The sequence below is a fragment of the Balaenoptera ricei genome, chromosome 15 (assembly GCF_028023285.1).
Source record: "Balaenoptera ricei isolate mBalRic1 chromosome 15, mBalRic1.hap2, whole genome shotgun sequence".
NCBI lineage: Eukaryota > Metazoa > Chordata > Mammalia > Artiodactyla > Balaenopteridae > Balaenoptera > Balaenoptera ricei.
Window position 1 is genome coordinate 73,675,550 of NC_082653.1, and position 18,065 is coordinate 73,693,614.

At 48.0% G+C, this 18,065-nt stretch overlaps 2 protein-coding genes across 8 annotated transcripts in view; one reads left to right on the plus strand and one right to left on the minus strand.

Moving 5' to 3' along the window:
• Positions 1–1,970, minus strand: part of STX1B (syntaxin 1B) — a 33,940-nt gene extending 31,970 nt beyond the window's left edge. For all 6 annotated transcript variants that reach the window (XR_009497491.1, XM_059896097.1, XM_059896093.1 and 3 more), the window contains exon 1: positions 1,856–1,970. The gene's annotated coding sequence lies outside the window, so the exon portion shown is untranslated. The remainder of the gene's footprint in view (positions 1–1,855) is intronic.
• A 95-nt stretch (positions 1,971–2,065) lies between these two features.
• Positions 2,066–13,685, plus strand: STX4 (syntaxin 4). Of its 2 annotated transcripts, none has more exons than XM_059897625.1 (11): positions 2,066–2,332; positions 2,521–2,622; positions 2,735–2,834; positions 2,971–3,045; positions 3,768–3,838; positions 10,440–10,548; positions 10,620–10,696; positions 10,934–11,071; positions 11,958–12,068; positions 12,147–12,245; positions 13,455–13,685. In XM_059897625.1, exons 1-10 carry the CDS (start codon positions 2,303–2,305, stop codon positions 12,225–12,227), a joined length of 894 nt encoding a protein of 297 aa, XP_059753608.1. In that variant the 5' UTR covers positions 2,066–2,302; the 3' UTR covers positions 12,228–12,245; positions 13,455–13,685. The 2 variants fall into 2 exon arrangements, with proteins under 2 accessions (XP_059753608.1, XP_059753607.1); XM_059897624.1 differs by lacking the exon at positions 13,455–13,685 and adding an exon at positions 12,342–12,597.
• Positions 13,686–18,065: the final 4,380 nt, after the last annotated feature.

Here is an 18,065-nt window from a genome sequence, read left to right on the forward strand (position 1 = left end):
CAAGTTGTCAAAAGGAGAAATTAAGGCCCACGGAGAAGCAATGAATTATTTAAGACAGGACTAAAGGTCAGATGTCCAAAACCCTTCCACCGTACCACTCAGAGAGACAGAGAGAGACTAGGGACAGAGACAGAGGGAAAGAAAGGAGGGGGGCAGGGAGGCAGAGGCCAATAGGAAAGACCCAAGAGCAGAGCAATTCTTCCTCATGATTTCCAGGGAACTCCGCGGGCAGGGCTTGGCCTCCCAAACCCTTCATTTAAGCCTCTAACCCTCCATTCCCCCTGTGGGTTGATCAGAGCAGCACCATCTTCACTCCTTCATTCCCAACCCCAGACGAGCCAAATTCTAAAGGGAAGAGGAGAAGGATCAAAGCCCCTCACATAGAGTGATACAGCACTTGACAGTTTCACTATCATTGAACTTTAGAGCAGGGAATACCCATAAAGACTATATCCCCATCCCCCTATTGCCATCCATTGTAGAGATGGGAGATCAAGGCCCTGAGATAAGAAGTGACTTTCCTGAAGTCCACAGCAACTCAGTCACAGAAATCTAGGTTTCCTTGGGACTTCCCTGGCTTCCACTGCAGAGGGCATGGGTTCGATCCCTGGGAACTAAGATCCTGCATGCTGCACAGCGTGGCCAAAAAAAAAAAAAAATCTAGATTTCCTTACTAGGACATAATAGAGAGGGGCCCTTCCTTCCCTTGCTTGACCTTCATATAACTCCCTGGAAAGAACCCTGGGATCCAGGAGAACTAATATTCATCCTGGCTATGCTGAGACTCACTCAGTGGCCTTGGGGCCTCCTCCTATAGAATGTAGGTTCCAAAAGTGCAAGGCATTCTTGTCTGTTACGCCCTCATGTATCTCCAGCCCTAGAACAGTGTCTGGCCCATAGTAAATTCCCAATAAATATCCACTGAATGAATGAATGTCTACAGGGCTAGGGTTAGGGAAGTGTCACCGTGACAGCCTGAAGCCTAAAAGAGAAGACTAGGGAACCATAAGCTTCATCTTCAGTTATATGAAAGGCTAAGATTCTGTCCACAAATATTTACTGAGGGTCCACTATGTGCTGGGTACTGAACTAGGTGCTGGGATTCTGGTGAGAACCCTACAGTCATGCCCTCACCTCAAGAGCTCACAGGCCACTATAATGTGGAATTTTTTTGTGGGCTCCAGAGGGTAGACTCCGGTGCAAGGTGGGGGTCTGGGGGGGCGGTCTAAGTGACATGCTGCTCAATATAACAGACTCTTTTCTCAGCCTGAGCTACCCTGAAATGGTGTCGCTGCTCAGAAGGTGGTGAGTGCAGCGGGACTGCAGCGTTCAAGCCGGGCGCCAGCCGCCCACCTGTCAGAAGCTGTGCCAGGAGTATGCGGGAGAAGAGATTTCTGCCTCGGGTGAGGTCACTTCCCACCCCCAGATGCTCTGCCTACAAAACCCTGCAACTCTCTGATGCTGGATCTTTTTCTTTTCTGAATTTCAAGGTCTCATCATGTGGACAGCTCCAAATTCTAAGTCGTCTGCCCAACACTCCCGGACCCAAAAGAAATAAAGCCGAATTCAGCCAAGGTCCTACCACCCACTGCCTCTGGGGATAGTCAGCGCCCCCTCCCCGCCGCGTGGGGGCTGAAGGGAGGTAACTCGGGCACCGGGGTGCCGAGGACGTCGTGGGGAGATAGGTGTTCCAGAGACGTAGTTGACAGGGCCGAGACATGTGACAGTCGAAGCGTCACGTTCTGTGGTCTGAGAGGCTGGGACCGGGCCGGTCACGTGACGCGAGGAGGGTTGCACCGTGGGGTGATGTGAGATGAGGGGCCTCTCAAATTACATACCAATGACGCATTCTCACCCCTTTTGGCAACTAGATTTCCGTTTGAAGATGCGATAGTTCCGGCGAAGTGGGCGGGCTCTCACGTCCTGGCAATTTTGCTTCCGTTCGGGGCCCTGCTGCTTCCGACCTCCGCCTTTCCCTCGGGTGGGGAAGGGACGAGATCCCGTGCGCATGCTCCAGTCATCCCAGAGGGGGCGGGGCCGAGGCTACTGGAGAGGGAGGGGGGGGGGAAGAAAAGGGAATTCCAACCTGTGGAAACTTGGGGGTCCCCGAGGTCGGCTCCTTCCCCTTGACTGTGGATGGTGCCAGGGAAAGAGTCTCTGGCGGCTCGTGGGGGGCAGTTTTGGGGTCCGCAGGGTGAGGGCGGAGGGGAGTGTCAGAGTGTGAGTGGGATACGGGAGTTCCAAACTTAGAATCTTGAGGCCCGCCGGGCTCCGGAGCCGGGGAGAGGGAGCTCGAGCCGCCATGCGGGACAGGACCCACGAGCTGAGGCAGGTGAGAAGTCGGCGCAGCAGGGTTGGGGACGAGCGGACGGGGTGGGGTCTGGCTGGAATGCAGGACTCCTGGTCTTCGGGGCAGGGAGGGGTGGCTGCGGGCTAGGAAGGAAAGACCCGGAAGTCTGTGAGTCCTGCTGGGCGAGAGCAATAGCAAGGAAGTGATGCCAGTGACCCCGGCCCTGGCAGGGGGATGACAGCTCGGACGATGAAGACAAGGAGCGAGTCGCGCTGGTGGTACACCCGGGCACTGCACGGCTGGGGAGCCCGGACGATGAATTCTTCCAGAAGGTAAGAGGCTGGGGTCTCGGCCTGGATTCACGAGGGGGCTGGAGGACCCGAGGAGCATAGCGGCCTGGAGTACCCCCATATCTCCTTCAACCCTCTCGGTCATCCTCCCCAGGTTCGGACAATTCGGCAAACTATTGTCAAGCTGGAGAATAAAGTCCGAGAGTTGGAGAAGCAGCAGGTCACCATTCTGGCCACGCCCCTTCCCGAGGAGAGTGAGTGAAACCCTGGGTGTAGAACGCATGCTCAGCCAGAGGGATTGTGGGGATTGTAGTTCCACGCAGGTGGTGGGCAGGGAGATTTGTTGAGGTAGGGGCTGCTGTTTGGGCATCATGGCTTTCTCTTGTTCAGGCATGAAGCAGGACCTGCAGAACCTGCGCGACGAGATCAAACAGCTGGGGAGGGACATCCGCGCACAGCTGAAGGGTGAGCTCCTAGGACCTCAGACAGATACTTTCCTCTGATCCTGCCCAGCTCCTGGTATATCTGGGGAGTGTGTGGCCCAGAGAGGCCAGTGATATATATCCAGGTCACACAGCAGGCCTACGTCTAGAATCTCCATCTCCTGGCTTCCAGTCCAAAGTTCTTTCCACAGCATATGCCTGCCTCTCAGGTTCCCTTATTTATAATGAAACCATTGACATTTGACCCTTGACTGAGGCAGAGGTTAGCGTTGCCACCCCACCCCACAAGTCAAAATCTGCATATAACTGTATGGTCCACCCTCCATATCCCAGGTCCTGCATGGGTGGATTCAACTAACCGTGGATCATGTAGTTCTGTAGCATGCATTTATTTTCTAAATATCCAAGTATAAGTGGACCCACGCAGTTGTGCAAGGATCAGCTGTACTCCTACAATTCTTGCTGCCCAGTGTGCATTCTTTGGGCAGGCAGATGGGGGTTTTGTTAGGAGGCCTCTGCATGCCTGTGGGAATTCTCCGATGTATTTATTGCAAAGAAAAATACACTTTTGCCTGTCAGAGACTCAGTCATTTTATGATAAATTTTATTTCCAAAAAAAATCCTATGGCAATAAGCGCCTCTCTATTGTATGGCTGGGTGGCTGGGGTCCTAGTCGCCAAACGAATTTCAGAAGCCACAGGTCAAACTCCCCTGCTCTACCAATACTCTTGTGTCTTTCCACAGCCATAGAGCCCCAGAAGGAGGAAGCTGATGAGAACTATAACTCGGTCAACACAAGAATGAGAAAAACCCAGGTGGGTTCATTATTCCCAGAACTAGAAAATTTCAGCTAGTGTTTTATAGATCATTAGATGGCAGATGTAAGGAGGAAGGGCCCTTAGAGATCATCAAGTTCAACCAGATGATTTTCCAAATGGGGAAACTAAGGCTCAGAGAGGAATAGGATTCACCCAAGGTCAAGAACCCAGGTCTCATGACTTCCAGTCCATTATATCCCTGCCCTCTTCTCCTCCATTCAGTGAGAAGTTGCTGAGTCCCTAGACATGATCTGGGCTCGGCTGTAGGAGATACTTTCTAGAAGCCAAGATGGGGAGTTAAGCTTGAATAGATGACAAAGACATTACTCAGGTAGGACTTGGTAGCTAGTGGCTCTGCCCAGGAAAGAAGAGGGTGCAGTCAAATGGTTGGGAGGTTCCCTGCCCATGTGACAGGGACATCCTCTGCCCCAGAGACAGAATTCAAGAAGTCAGGAAGAGGAACTTCCCTGGAGTGGAAGGTCACTGAATCAACAGCTTTGTAAGGAGATTTGAGGTGGTCTGAGCAGCCTCCTCTGGATGCCCAGTGAGGCATGGTTTGGAGTTCTTGGAGATCAGAGTTGAAGTAGGTGGGCCCAGAGCTCAGCAAAGACCCCAGATTGAAGATGGAACAGTTTGGGCATCTTGAAAGGGTACAGTTGAAGCCAGGAGAGCAGATGTGTCTTTGAGGAAGGAACTCCAAGGAATGAGCAGATTTTAGACATCAGGGAAATGGACAAGGAGAGAGGGCGTTTCGGGGGAGGGGGGGCTTGTGGTAGTCATTGGTGTGAGAGGCTGACGGCCCAGGTGGGCCTGTAAAAATCTGGGCAATCGCTATGACCCCCGGGCATCCCAGCACACCTCTAGTCTAAGCAGTGAGGCTGGTGTTCAACAGGCATTCCACAAACATTTGTTTTTTTTTTTTTTTTTTTTTTTTTTTTTTTTTTTTTTTTTTTTTAGTTGTTTTGTTCGTTTTTTTATACTGCAGGTTCTTCTTAGGCATCAGTTTTATACACATCAGTGTATACATGTCAATCCCAATCGCCCAATTCAGCACACCACCATCCCCACCCCACCGCAGTTTTCCCCCCTTGGTGTCCATATGTCCATTCTCTACATCTGTGTCTCAACTTCTGCCCTGCAAACTGGCTCATCTGTACCATTTTTCTAGGTTCCGCATACATGCATTAATATACGATATTTGTTTTTCTCTTTCTGACTTACTTCACTCTGTATGACAGTCTCTAGATCCATCCACGTCTCAACAAATGACTCAATTTCGTTCCTTTTTATGGCTGAGTAATATTCCATTGTATATATGTACCACAACTTCTTCATCCATTCGTCTGTTGATGGGCATTTAGGTTGCTTCCATGACCTGGCTATTGTAAATAGTGCTGCAATGAACATTCGGGTGCATGTGTCTTTTTGAATTACGGTTTTCTCTGGGTATATGCCCAGTAGTGGGATTGCTGGGTCATATGGTAATTCTATTTTTAGTTTTTTAAGGAACCTCCATATTGTTCTCCATAGTGGCTGTATCAATTTACATTCCCACCAACAGTGCAAGAGGGTTCCCTTTTCACCACACCCTCTCCAGCATTTGTTGTTTGTAGATTTTCTGATGATGCCCATTCTAGCAGGAGTGAGGTGATACCTCATTGTAGTTTTGATTTGCATTTCTCTAATAATTAGTGATGTTGAGCATCTTTTCATGTGCTTCGTGGCCATCTGTATGTCTTCTTTGGAGAAATGTCTATTTAGGTCTTCTGCCCATTTTTGGATTGGGGTGTTTGTTTCTTTGATATTGAGCTGAATGAGCTGTTTATATATTTTGGAGATTAATCCTTTGTCCGTTGATTCATTTGCAAATATTTTCTCCCATTCTGAGGGTTGTCTTTTCGTCTTGTTTATGGTTTCCTTTGCTGTGCAAAAGCTTTGAAGTTTCATTAGGTCCCACTTGTTTATTTTTGTTTTTATTTCCATTACTCTAGGTGGATCAAAAAAGATCTTGCTGTGATTTATGTCAAAGAGTGTTCTTCCTATGTTTTCCTCTAAGAGTTTTATAGTGTCCAGTCTTATATTTAGGTCTCTAATCCATTTTGAGTTTATTTTTGTGTATGGTGTTAGGGAGTATTCTAATTTCATTCTTTTACATGTAGCTGTCCAGTTTTCCCAGCACCACTTATTGAAGAGACTGTCTTTTCTCCATTGTATATCTTTGCCTCCTTTGTCATAGATTAGTTGACCATAGGTGCGTGGGTTAATGTCTGGGCTTTCTATCTTGTTCCATTGATCTATGTTTCTGTTTTTGTGCCAGTACCATATTGTCTTGATTACTGTAGCTTTGTAGTATAGTCTGAAGTCAGGGAGTCTGATTCCTCCAGCTCCATTTTTTTGCCTCAAGACTGCTTTGCCTATTCGGGGTCTTTTGTGTCTCCATACAAATTTTAAGATGATTTGTTCTAGCTCCGTAAAAAATGCCATTGGTAATTTGATAGGGATTGCATTGAATCTGTAGATTGCTTTGGGTAGTATACTCATTTTCACAATGTTGATTCTTCCAATCCAAGAACATGGTATATCTCTCCATCTGTTGGAATCATCTTTAATTTCTTTCATCAGTGTCTTATAGTTTTCTGCATACAGGTCTTTTGTCTCCCTAGGTAGGTTTATTCCTAGGTATTTTATTCTTTTTGTTGCAATGGTAAATGGGAGTGTTTCCATAATTTCTCTTTCAGATTTTTCATCATTAGTGTATAGGAATGCAAGAGATTTCTGTGCATTAATTTTGTATCCTGCAACTTTACCATATTCATTAATTAGCTCTAGCAGTTTTCTGGTGGCAGTTTTAGGATTCTCTATGTATAGTATCATGTCATCCGCAAACAGTGACAGTTTTACTTCTTCTTTTCCAATTTGTATTCCTTTTATTTCTTTTTCTTCTCTGATTGCCGTGGCTAGGACTTCCAAAACTATGTTGAATAATAGTGGTGAGAGTGAACATCCTTGTCTCGTTCCTGATCTTAGAGGAAATGCTTTCAGTTTTTCACCATTGAGAATGATGTTTGCTGTGGGTTTGTCATATATGGCCTTTATTATGTTGAGGTAGGTTCCCTCTATGCCCACTTTCTGGAGAGTTTTTATCAGAAATGGGTGTTGAATTTTGTCAAAAGCTTTTTCTGCATCTATTGAGATGATCATATGGTTTTTATTCTTCAATTTGTTAATATGGTGTATCACATTGATTGATTTGCGTATATTGAAGAATCCTTGCATCCCTGGGATAAATCCCACTTGATCGTGGTGTATGATCCTTTTAATGTGTTGTTGGATTCTGTTTGCTAGTATTTTGTTGAGGATTTTTGCATCTATATTCATCAGTGATATTGGTCTGTAATTTTCTTTTTTTGTAGTGTCTTTGTCTGGTTTTGGTATCAGGGTGATGGTGGCCTCATAGAATGAGTTCGGGAGTGTTCCTTCCTCTGCAATTTTTTGGAAGAGTTTGAGAAGGATGCGTGTTAGCTCTTCTCTAAATGTTTGATAGAATTCACCTGTGAAGCCATCTGGTCCTGGACTTTTGTTTGTTGGAAGATTTTTAATCACAGTTTCAATTTCATTACTTGTGATTGGTCTGTTCATATTTTCTATTTCTTCCTGGTTCAGTCTTGGAAGGTTATACCTTTCTAAGAATTTGTCCATTTCTTCCAGGTTGTCCATTTTATTGGCATAAAGTTGCTTGTAGTAGTCTCTTAGGATGCTTTGTATTTCTGCAGTGTCTGTTGTAACTTCTCCTTTTTCATTTCTGATTTTATTGATTTGAGTCCTCTCCCTCTTTTTCGTGATGAGTCTGGCTAATGGCTTATCAATTTTGTTTATCTTCTCAAAGAACCAACTTTTAGTTTTATTGATCTTTGCTATTGTTTTCTTTGTTTCTATTTCATTTATTTCTGCTCTGATCTTTATGATTTCTTTCCTTCTGCTAACTTTGGGTTTTGTTTGTTCTTCTTTCTCTAGTTTCTTTAAGTGTAAGGTTAGATTGTTTACTTGAGCTTTTTCTTGTTTCTTTAGGTAGGCTTGTATAGCTATAAACTTCCCTCTTAGAACTGCTTTTGCTGCATCCCATAGGTTTTGGGTCGTCGTGTTTTCATTGTCATTTGTCTCTAGGTATTTTTTGATTTCCTCTTTGATTTCTTCAGTGATCTCTTGGTTATTTAGTAACGTATTGTTTAGCCTCCATGTGTTTGTCCTTTTTACGTTTTTTTCCCTGTAATTCATTTCTAATCTCATAGCGTTGTGGTCAGAAAAGATGCTTGATATGATTTCAATTTTCTTAAATTTACTGAGGCTTGATTTGTGACCCAAGATGTGATCTATCTTGGAGAATGTTCCATGCGCACTTGAGAAGAACGTGTAATCTGCTGTTTTTGGATGGAATGTCCGATATATATCAATTAAATCTATCTGGTCTATTGTGTCATTTAAAGCTTCTGTTTCCTTATTTATTTTCATTTTGGATGATCTGTCCATTGGTGTAAGTGAGGTGTTAAAGTCCCCCACTATTATTGTGTTACTGTCGATTTCCTCTTTTATAGCTGTTAGCAGTTGCCTTATGTATTGAGGTGCTCCTATGTTGGGTGCATATATATTTATAATTGTTATATCTTCTTCTTGGATTGATCCCTGGATCATTATGTAGTGTCCTTCCTTGTCTCTTGTAACATTCTTTATTTTGAAGTCTATTTTATCTGATATGAGTATAGCTACTCCAGCTTTCTTTTGTTTTCCATTTGCATGGAATATCTTTTTCCATCCCCTCACTTTCAGTCTGTATGTGTCCCTAGGTCTAAAGTGGGTCTCTTGTAGACAGCATATATATGGGTCTTGTTTTTGTATCCATTCAGCCAGTCTATGTCTTTTGGTTGGGGCATTTAATCCATTCACGTTTAAGGTAATAATCGATATGTATGTTCCTATGACCATTTTCTTAATTGTTTTGGGTTTGTTTTTGTAGGTCCTTTTCTTCTCTTGTGTTTCCCACTTAGAGAAGTTCCTTTAGCATTTGTTGTAGAGCTGGTTTGGTGGTGCTGAATTCTCTTAGCTTTTGCTTGTCTGTAAAGCTTTTGATTTCTCCATCAAATCTAAATGAGATCCTTGCCGGGTAGAGTAATCTTGGTTGTAGGTTCTTCCCTTTCATCACTTTAAGTATATCATGCCACTCCCTTCTGGCTTGCAGAGTTTCTGCTGAGAAATCAGCTGTTAACCTTATGGGAGTTCCCTTGTATGTTATTTGTCGTTTTTCCCTTGCTGTTTTCAATAATTTTTCTTTGTCTTTAATTTTTGCCACTTTGATTACTATGTGTCTCGGCGTGTTTCTCCTTGGGTTTATCCTGTATGGGACTCTCTGCGCTTCCTGGACTTGGGTGGCTATTTCCTTTCCCATGTTAGGGAAGTTTTCGACTATAATCTCTTCAAATATTTTCTCTGGTCCTTTCTCTCTCTCTTCTCCTTCTGGGACCCCTATAATGCGAATGTTGTTGCGTTTAATGTTGTCCCAGAGGTCTCTTAGGCTGTCTTCATTTCTTTTCATTCTTTTTTCTTTAGTCTGTTCCGCAGCAGTGAATTCCATCATTCTGTCTTCCAGGTCACTTATCCGTTCTTCTGCCTCAGTTATTCTGCTATTGATTCCTTCTAGTGTAGTTTTCATTTCAGTTATTGTATTGTTCATCTCTGTTTGTTTGTTCTTTAATTCTTCTAGGTCTTTGTTAATCATTTCTTGCATCTTCTCAATCTTTGCCTCCATTCTTATTCCAAGGTCCTGGATCATCTTCACTATCATTATTCTGAATTCTTTTTCTGGAAGGTTGCCTATCTCCACTTCATTTAGTTGTTTTTCTGGGGTTTTTTCTTGTTCCTTCATCTGGTACATAGCCCTCTGCCTTTTCATCTTCTCTATCTTTCTGTAACTCCACAAACATTTGTTGAGGGCCTACTGTGTGCCAGACCATTTTTCAGCTGTTTGGGATACAGCCGTGAACCAAAGATCCCTATCCTCACAGAGCTTACATTCCAGTGCGGAGAGACAATCACCATAATAAGTCAGTAAATTATTTTAGAACATAGGAAGTATTAAGGGAAAAGAGCAGGAGGAGAGGGAATGAGAACATCGGGAGAAGGCAGGTTGCAATAAGGTGGAGAAAACTTCACTTAGAAGGTGACATTGTAACAAAGACTAAAGGCCTTTGTGGGGCCTGAGCATTCCAGGCCGAAGGCGTGCAAGTGCAAAGGCCTGAGGTGGGGCTGTGCTCTGCTCAGGGAGGAGTAAAGAGCCCATTGTGGTTGGAGGGAAGGGGTGAGGGAACAGTGTCGGGAGGTAAGGTCAGAGGGGCAACGGGGGAAGGGGAGGGTCATATAGGGCCTTGTAGGTCCTGGTAAGGGCTTCGGCTTTTACTTTGAGAGACTGGGGGAGCCTTTCAAGGTGGTCAAGGCAGCAGGCACCTATGAGCTCCTGCTCTTTGCTCACTGTACCCACGGGGATGCTGAGGCCCAGACCGGGCAGGGATCCTCCCAGGAGTACCCGGCTTCTATTCTCCATCCTCAGCACGGGGTCCTGTCCCAGCAATTCGTGGAGCTCATCAACAAGTGCAACTCAATGCAGTCCGAATACCGGGAGAAGAACGTGGAGCGGATTCGGAGGCAGCTGAAGATCAGTGAGTCGCGGCGTCTGGCCCACAGGGTCAGGTGACCTGACCAGCTCTGAGCCTGGCCTTTTCCTTCACAGCAAATGCTGGAATGGTGTCTGACGAGGAGCTGGAGCAGATGCTGGACAGCGGGCAGAGCGAGGTGTTTGTGTCCAATGTGAGTGGCCGCAGCCAGCCTCCCTCTGCCGGGCCCCCCGTTGTCTCTGAGTCCTGGCCCTTTTTCATGGAGGGAATCCTGAGGCCCAGAAGGGCACGAATTAGCCTGCCTGGAACCACTCATCAGGGGCCTGGCCCCAGTTCTAGGCCTGAGGGCTGCCCCAAAGCTGAACAGGAAATTCTGAACCTGCTGCTGGTTTCCCTGTGACTTGTCCCTTCACTCCTGTCCACTCTCCAGATACTGAAGGACACACAGGTGACTCGACAGGCCCTAAATGAGATCTCGGCCCGGCACAGTGAGATCCAGCAGCTTGAGCGCAGTATCCGTGAACTTCATGAGATTTTCACTTTTCTGGCTACTGAAGTGGAGATGCAGGTGGGCACCCCAGGCAGCTGGCCAGGCTTGATCCAGCCCCCAGACGTGAGACCGTATTGTGCCTGTCAGCCCACCTCCACCCTTAGCCTCTCCCCGGGGCTTTTGTTCTCCTCCAGACTGGGCCAAGCCCCCAGGCTTGCCTTTATTTCCATCCTTAGCTGTGCCCCCAAATTGCGTCCTCCTCAACAGCTACTTGGATGGCCACTCCTCTATACGTTGTACCCCATCCCTCAAACTTGAGCCCACCCCAGGTATGGCCCCAACCCTGGCTCCTCCTCCACCAACCGAATCTACCCTCATACTTCTGAGAGCTCCACAGCTGCTCCCTAGAGGGCCTGCCTCCTAAAATCTGTACAAGGATGGGGTGGGAGGTGGTATTCTTCCCCCGGCCCTTATCTAAGCGTAAGGGGAGCTTCCAACCCTGTCCTGGAGGAGCTGACCCAATGCCCTTTCGCAGCTGGGAGTCATGGGGAAGAGCTTTCACTCGGTAGGAGTACCAGGATAGGGAGAGCTTCACAGCAGCGGGGAGACAGGCCTAAAGAACATGTGACTTCAGACAGACTTGTGAGGGGACAAAAGTTCACCCTGTGTGAAAAGATAGGAGCCATGTAAGGCACTCAGCTCCCAGCCAGCACTGCGAGTAGAGGTTGTACGGGGCGAGGGAGCAGGACAGAGGGACCACATGGTGGAAGGGGGCCTGGAAGCCACCTGCAGGAGAGTGGACTTTGGTCAGATGTGGTCCTGCCTCCACATCTTTGTTAGTGCAGTGTTTTCTGCCAGGAATGTCCTTCAGTCACTTGTGGTTGGGCTGGGCAGACTGAGGAGCTGCTGGGCTCTCCACCCCCAGTCATTCCTACCTGCCTGAACCGCCCCCTCTTCCGAGCAGGGGGAGACGATCAACAGAATTGAGAAGAACATTCTGAGCTCAGCAGACTATGTGGAACGTGGGCAGGAACATGTCAAGATGGCCCTGGAGAACCAGAAGAAGGCGCGGAAGGTCAGCCTCCCCCCACCCCCACCCTGGGTGGCCCTCCCTCCCCTCCTGAGTTTCCCTGACCCCCCTCCTCTCCCACAGAAGAAAGTCTTTATTGCCATCTGTTTGTCCGTCACTGTCCTCATTCTGGTGGTCATCATTAGCGTCTCCACGTTGGTTTGATAGCGCTGCATATTCTCGGTGAGATACTGTGGGCCTGCCCCCTGGCCTGCCCCATCCCTGACCCCAGCCTTTCCTCCTCCCCTCAGACCCTCTTCTGCCCTCCTTCCCTTGCAGGCACTAAGAGCACCAGGGACCCCGGGTCTACCTTCTCTCCCAGCAGCTGGGGGTGGGCAGGACAGAGCCTCCAGCCAGACCCCTTCCTCACACTGGCCTTGTGCAGAGGGGCAGACGGTCCTTCTGGGGTCGGCAGCCCCTCATCCATGGGGGCCTCCCTCCTCAAGCCACAGTGCCTGGGGGCGGGCCTGCACTGTCCTGTCTGGCTGGGACATGTGGTTTTGTAAGAAATTAAAAAAAAAAAAAAAAAAAAAAGCTTGGAGATTCCCCTGTGCATGTGTGTTCCTGAAAAGGCTGGTCCAGGGCCTCCAGGTAACCAGCCTCCCCACCTCCTGGCCACCCTTGGGGACAGGCCCAGCCCAGGCAGGCTCAGATCAGACTGTCTTAGGTGCTGTGAGCACACCAGGCTGGCAGTCCCCTTCTACTCTCCCATGAGAATGAGTGGGGCCGGGAGGGGGTAACACCCCATCTGGCTGTGAGTACCTAACCCCAAAGCAGTGAGGCTGGGCCAGGCCAGGCTGGGACACAGGTGGGATGTGTGTGTGTGTGTGTGTGTGTGTGGCATCTGTGGGCATTCCTGAGGCCAAGAAGAAGAGGCACTGTGAAAAAGTAATTGAGCCTGTTACTTTGGATACAGTGGACTGGGAAGGGCCGGTCTCAGAAGGGGCGATATTTGAGTGGTGTGGCAAGTGAGGAGGGGCCAGTTATGGGAAGAATCAGTGAAGAGGTTGCCAGGCAAAGGGTTCAACAGGCCAGGCCCTGTGCCCAGAAAAAGGCATTGCCTCTTACATGAGTTCAGGTTAGAGAGCTTGGCACTGCATCAGCTCACCTTGTTTTTCGGGGGTCTTGTGGCTGAAGCGGGTAGAGGAGGCAGAGGAGCCTGACCCCAGGGCTTCCATGACTCACCTGAGCTCCAGGCTTCCACTCTAAATGTCTAAGATTTTCAAGTCCCATGCCTAGTTTCTGCAGCTGGGTGTGGCTCCTGTCCCCAGACACGTAGTTTCAGGGCTCCTGGCTCCGAAGCCTGGTAAAAACAGGGAGGTGCCTGATCCTGACCAAGGTCTGGGAGCCGGGTGCCAGCCGCCCTGGCCCATCGCACTTTCGATCCCACAGGTCACCGCCGCTGCTCCTGTAGCCCAGTCCGTCTGGTTGCAGTACCTCTTGCTTCGGCCACCAAGTATGGGGTGCACACGTGGGTGCCGGGGCGACGCGAGCGATGAAGGGCTAGCAGTGTGGTCGTTGGTGCAGACTGGGACCCCGCCCCTGGACCCGGGATGGGGGAGGGGTCAGAGGGCGGGATTGGGCCGCGGTGACGTGGGACAGGACCGCTCAGCCTCCATCCGCGGCTGGGCGCCCGCCTGCAGCGCCTCCCTGTGGTCCTAGAACGGCGGTTGCTTGGTGCCTACGCCAGATCCGAGGGTACACTTGGCCCCGAGTGTACGGAGTGTGGCTGAAGGGTGGCCCGGTCCCCACTTGGAAAACGACTGACTAGCGGACCTAAATGTTGTTCCTGAAGAGCATCAGGATTGGTCCGTAGAGCGTCCTGAAGGAGTGAGCACCGGGTATTAAACAGCAATTAGAGGACGCTGATGTGGGCGGGGCCTCAGAGTGAGTCGTCAGTCGCACCCAAAAGCGATTGGATCACAGAGCTCAAGGGGCATGGTCCAAACGCCAAAGGAGACGGAAGGCGGCTGGCCAGTGAGAGACTGGTGGGCGTGCGCAGGGAGTCAGAACCTCACGCGAGAAGGCGTGGCCGGATCGCTCTCCCTAGCTGCCCGACTTGCAGTTGCCCAAGTCTGGGAGGTTACCCACGCCTTCGTCCTGCCTGAGATCCTGTGTCCTGTGTACAGAAGAAACTCTAGACGCCTACAGGAAGGAACCCCTCATTTTCAGAAGCGTGCGAACACTCTGGATGCCCACCCAATGGGGAAACTGCGGGGCCGGATGGATCCTGCCCCAGGGGAAGATTGATTTGGACGCGGGGCCTCTGCGCTTCCCTGATTCTCCATTCTCTATCTCTTCCCCTTGCGGCCCGCTTCTTCAGCGGAATCCTGTCCTTTTGGTCGCCTTTGTCCAATCCCTCATTTTTCTGCCTTCGGAATCAAACTGCACGACCCATGGTACCTACTGGAATCTGATAGAGACTGTCAAACCGACGCGGAGACTGCCACATCTACGCAGCTGGGGGTCCACGTGCAGTGTGTGACTTCCGCTTGGCCGTGCTGGACAGCGCCACCCTGAAAGGCTGCTTACCCGTCTCACCCAGGACGCCGTCCAGAACCTCCTGGAAGAGGTGGCTAGATGGCCAAGCGAGGGCTCAGATGACGGGCTCAACAATTTGAACTTCTTCTGTGGGCTGTGGGGACCTATAGAAGGTTTTTGAACAGGTGAGTGGCAAGTTTGGAGCCGACTTAGCAGACAAGTGCACTGGAGGTTTCACAGGCTCCCTTGCGTATACCCATTCCCTGTGGGAAACCGACCTGAGTGAGGGGCTAAGGGCAGGTTTTGCACTGAAATCCTGGCTTGGCTGCTGTCAGCCCAGCTTTCAGGGAACATGGCCTGTGTTAGTTGTGGCTTTTCCAAATCATGTTGCATCACAACCTTTCACCTGCAGCCCTCTCCACTTACTCCCTCACCCGCTGAATATTTCATGGTTCAGATTCTTAAGAAAAGGAACCTGACTGGTCTAGGTCAGGCTACATTGACCAACCTATGAATTGTCTACCTTGAGTCAAGATTTTACCCTTGACCAAGATGTATGAGAGGTGTTACATGGTACAAAACGCTGCAGCAGAGTGCATATGAAGCAAGAATGGACGAGTTCAGTGATTGATATCAGTTTCTGGTACAGCCCTGTGGTAGATTACTGTTCCAAATATATGCTGTCCTTCCTACTGGGCCCCTCACTTCAGGAGGATTATACATTCATGCCCCACTTACAATGGGCTTGGCTATGGCCAGTGGAATGTGAGTAGAAATGCAAAGTACCACTTCCAAATAGAAGCTTTAAGCACCATTGAGTATTCTGAGAGCTTCCCTTCTCTTTATCCTCGGCCATGAAACTGTCAATTGCCAGATCAAGACTTCTTCAGCCTGGAACCCAGAATTAACAGGACATGAAGCTGAGCTGTAGCCCACCTGTAAAATGATGCATAATGTAAATGAGAAACTTCTCTTGCTGTGAGCCACTGATATTTTGAGGTTGGTTGTTACCACATCAACAGTCCTTTCAACTGTTACAGAATTATTACCCAGCAGTGGGGTGTTGCTACAATAAAAAATAAACCTGAATTGTGTGTCATTGGCTTTGGAGCTGGACAGTGGCTGGTGAGGAAACTACCATTGGAAGCTAGAAAGATGGTGATGTGTGTTATGCAGTGGTGAAGCATTTTTTTTAACTGTAATCTGGAAATAGAACTAAGAGTATAAATAATGTCCAACTGAGTTTAGAGCTTTAGGCAAAAAATTGGGGAAAGAGAATATTAGTAGTATGCCTTGGTTGCTGTTGGGTGCATTTGACAAGTTACTGTAAGAAAGAGATGACTCAGAATATAATTGGCCAGTTTTTAAGCAGAAATGGAAGAGAATATAGAAACTCCAGGCAAGTGATCCAAATTTTTAACCAGTGAAAGATACAACTTGACAAGGCCATTAAGGCACAAAGTTTTATTAAAATTCATCTTTGTGGGACTTCCCTGGTGGCGCAGTGGTTATGAATCCACCTGCCAATGCAGGGGACACAGGTTTGAGCCCTGGTTGGGGCAGATCCCACATGCCGTGGAGCAACTAAGCCTGTGCGTCACAACTACTGAGCCTGCGCTCTAGAGCCCATGAGCCACAACTACCAAAGCCCACACACCTAGAGCCCGTGCTCCACAACAAGAGAAGCCACCGCAATGAGAAGCCCGCGCACTGCAAGGAAGAATAGCCCCCGCTCGCCGCAACTAGAGAAAGCCCACGCGCAGTAACGAAGACCCAACACAGCCAAAAATAAATAAACTTATTTTAAAAAAACAAACTCATCTTTGTGGCAAGGGCCATATCAAGTGTATGGCTCTCATGCCTTATGTAAAAACCTCTGACTTGGTCGAAGTGGTTCCCAGTAAATCTTTTCAGTTATACAAGGTGATTCAGGGAAAAAAGATTAAGAGTGTAACTCTCCACTTGCCTACAGGTAAGTCGAAAAAGAGGCATGTCTGAAAAAATTGTGAGTTTGGCTGTTGGTCCATGGGACTGACTGGAATCAAATAGATAAGAAGTCCCCGTGCCTCCCCCGCCAAAAAAAACACATTAGCTTGGATTTTTAAAAGACCATGAGTGTTCAAGTCTTAAAATGACCTTGAGGGCTTCCAAATTTCTATGGGCATGAAGGAGACCAAGAAAGCTGCCTTATTAAAGAAAGGCATAACCTCCACGTGTTCTCAAATGTGGCCAAGGAGAATAAATGGAAAAGGATGGGCCATTATAAGGGCAGAGCCAGGACTTCCCTGATGGTCCAGCAGTTAAGACTCTGCGCTCCCAATGCAGGGGCCCGGGTTCGATCCCTGGTCAGGGAACCAGATCCCACATGCTGCAACTAAAGATCCCGCATGCCACAACTGAAGATCCCACACGCCACAACTGAAGATCCCACACGCCACAACTGAAGATCCCACACGAGGCAACTAAGGCCCGGTGCAGCCAAATAAACAAAAAAAAGGCAGAGCCAAGGACATGGAGAAGAATGAACTAGGGAACTAGTCCCAGGAAGCAGTTCCGCTCCCAGGGGAAGCAGGGGGTCCTTTTCAACATCTGCCCAGCAGGATTTTAGAATTATCATAGACCAGTAACTTCTGTCTCCCATTTTTCCTTCTGAATGAGGGTGTTTACTGCTATTATCCTGTCCTTGTTCCACTTCATATGTTGGATGTGGTGGAGGGGACAGAGATAATTTGTGACTGGTTGATTGATCCATTTATCTACTTATCTATCTAGTTATTTATCTATCTAGTTATCTGTTTATCTGTTTATTTACTTTGGGTCATAGGTCTCTGGATCAAGAGACGCCACATCTGGACATGATACAGAGACTATCAGAGGTCCTGGATTTGAGCCTGATGCCATGATTAGATAGGTCATTTGGGTGGTCTGCCTTGAGAGGGGGATGCATTTATTTTGCATGTGGAGGAAACACAAAAGACAGTATTTGTGACAAAGAGGACAGACGGGGGAAGATTTTACAATTGTTCAAAAACATTCATTGGCCTTCCCTGTGAGGCCCCTCCATACGAAAATATTATATATCCCCACTCCACTGACATCAGCTATGGTTTGCTTTAGGCAATGGAACTTGAGTTTCTTATTACTCCTGGCACAAATTACCATAAACTTAGTGGCTTAAAACAACATACATTTATTCTTTTATAGTTCTGGAGGTCAGAAATCCAAAATTAGTTTCACTGGGCTAAAGTCAAGGAGTTGGCCGGGCTGGCTCCTTCTGGAGGAACCATTTGCTTACCTTTTTGTTTCTAACTGATGCCTGCATTCCTTAGCTAGTGGCCCTATCCTCCATTTCAAAGCACATCATTCCAATCTTGGCTTCTATCATATCACCTTCTCCTCCCACTCTGACCTTCCTGTCTCCCTCTTATAAGGACCCTTGTGATTACCTTAGGCCTATCCAGATACTCCAGTATAATCTACCATTTCACCATCCTTAACTTAATCACATTGGCAAAGTCCCTT

Bases quoted from the DNA above. Each gene is read 5' to 3' on its own strand.
- STX4 (XM_059897625.1), top strand. From the start codon at position 2,303: ATGCGGGACAGGACCCACGAGCTGAGGCAG. The intron at 2,623-2,734 runs GTAAGAGGCTGG...CATCCTCCCCAG, and splicing joins ACGATGAATTCTTCCAGAAG to GTTCGGACAATTCGGCAAAC. The intron at 10,697-10,933 runs GTGAGTGGCCGC...TCCACTCTCCAG, and splicing joins GCGAGGTGTTTGTGTCCAAT to ATACTGAAGGACACACAGGT.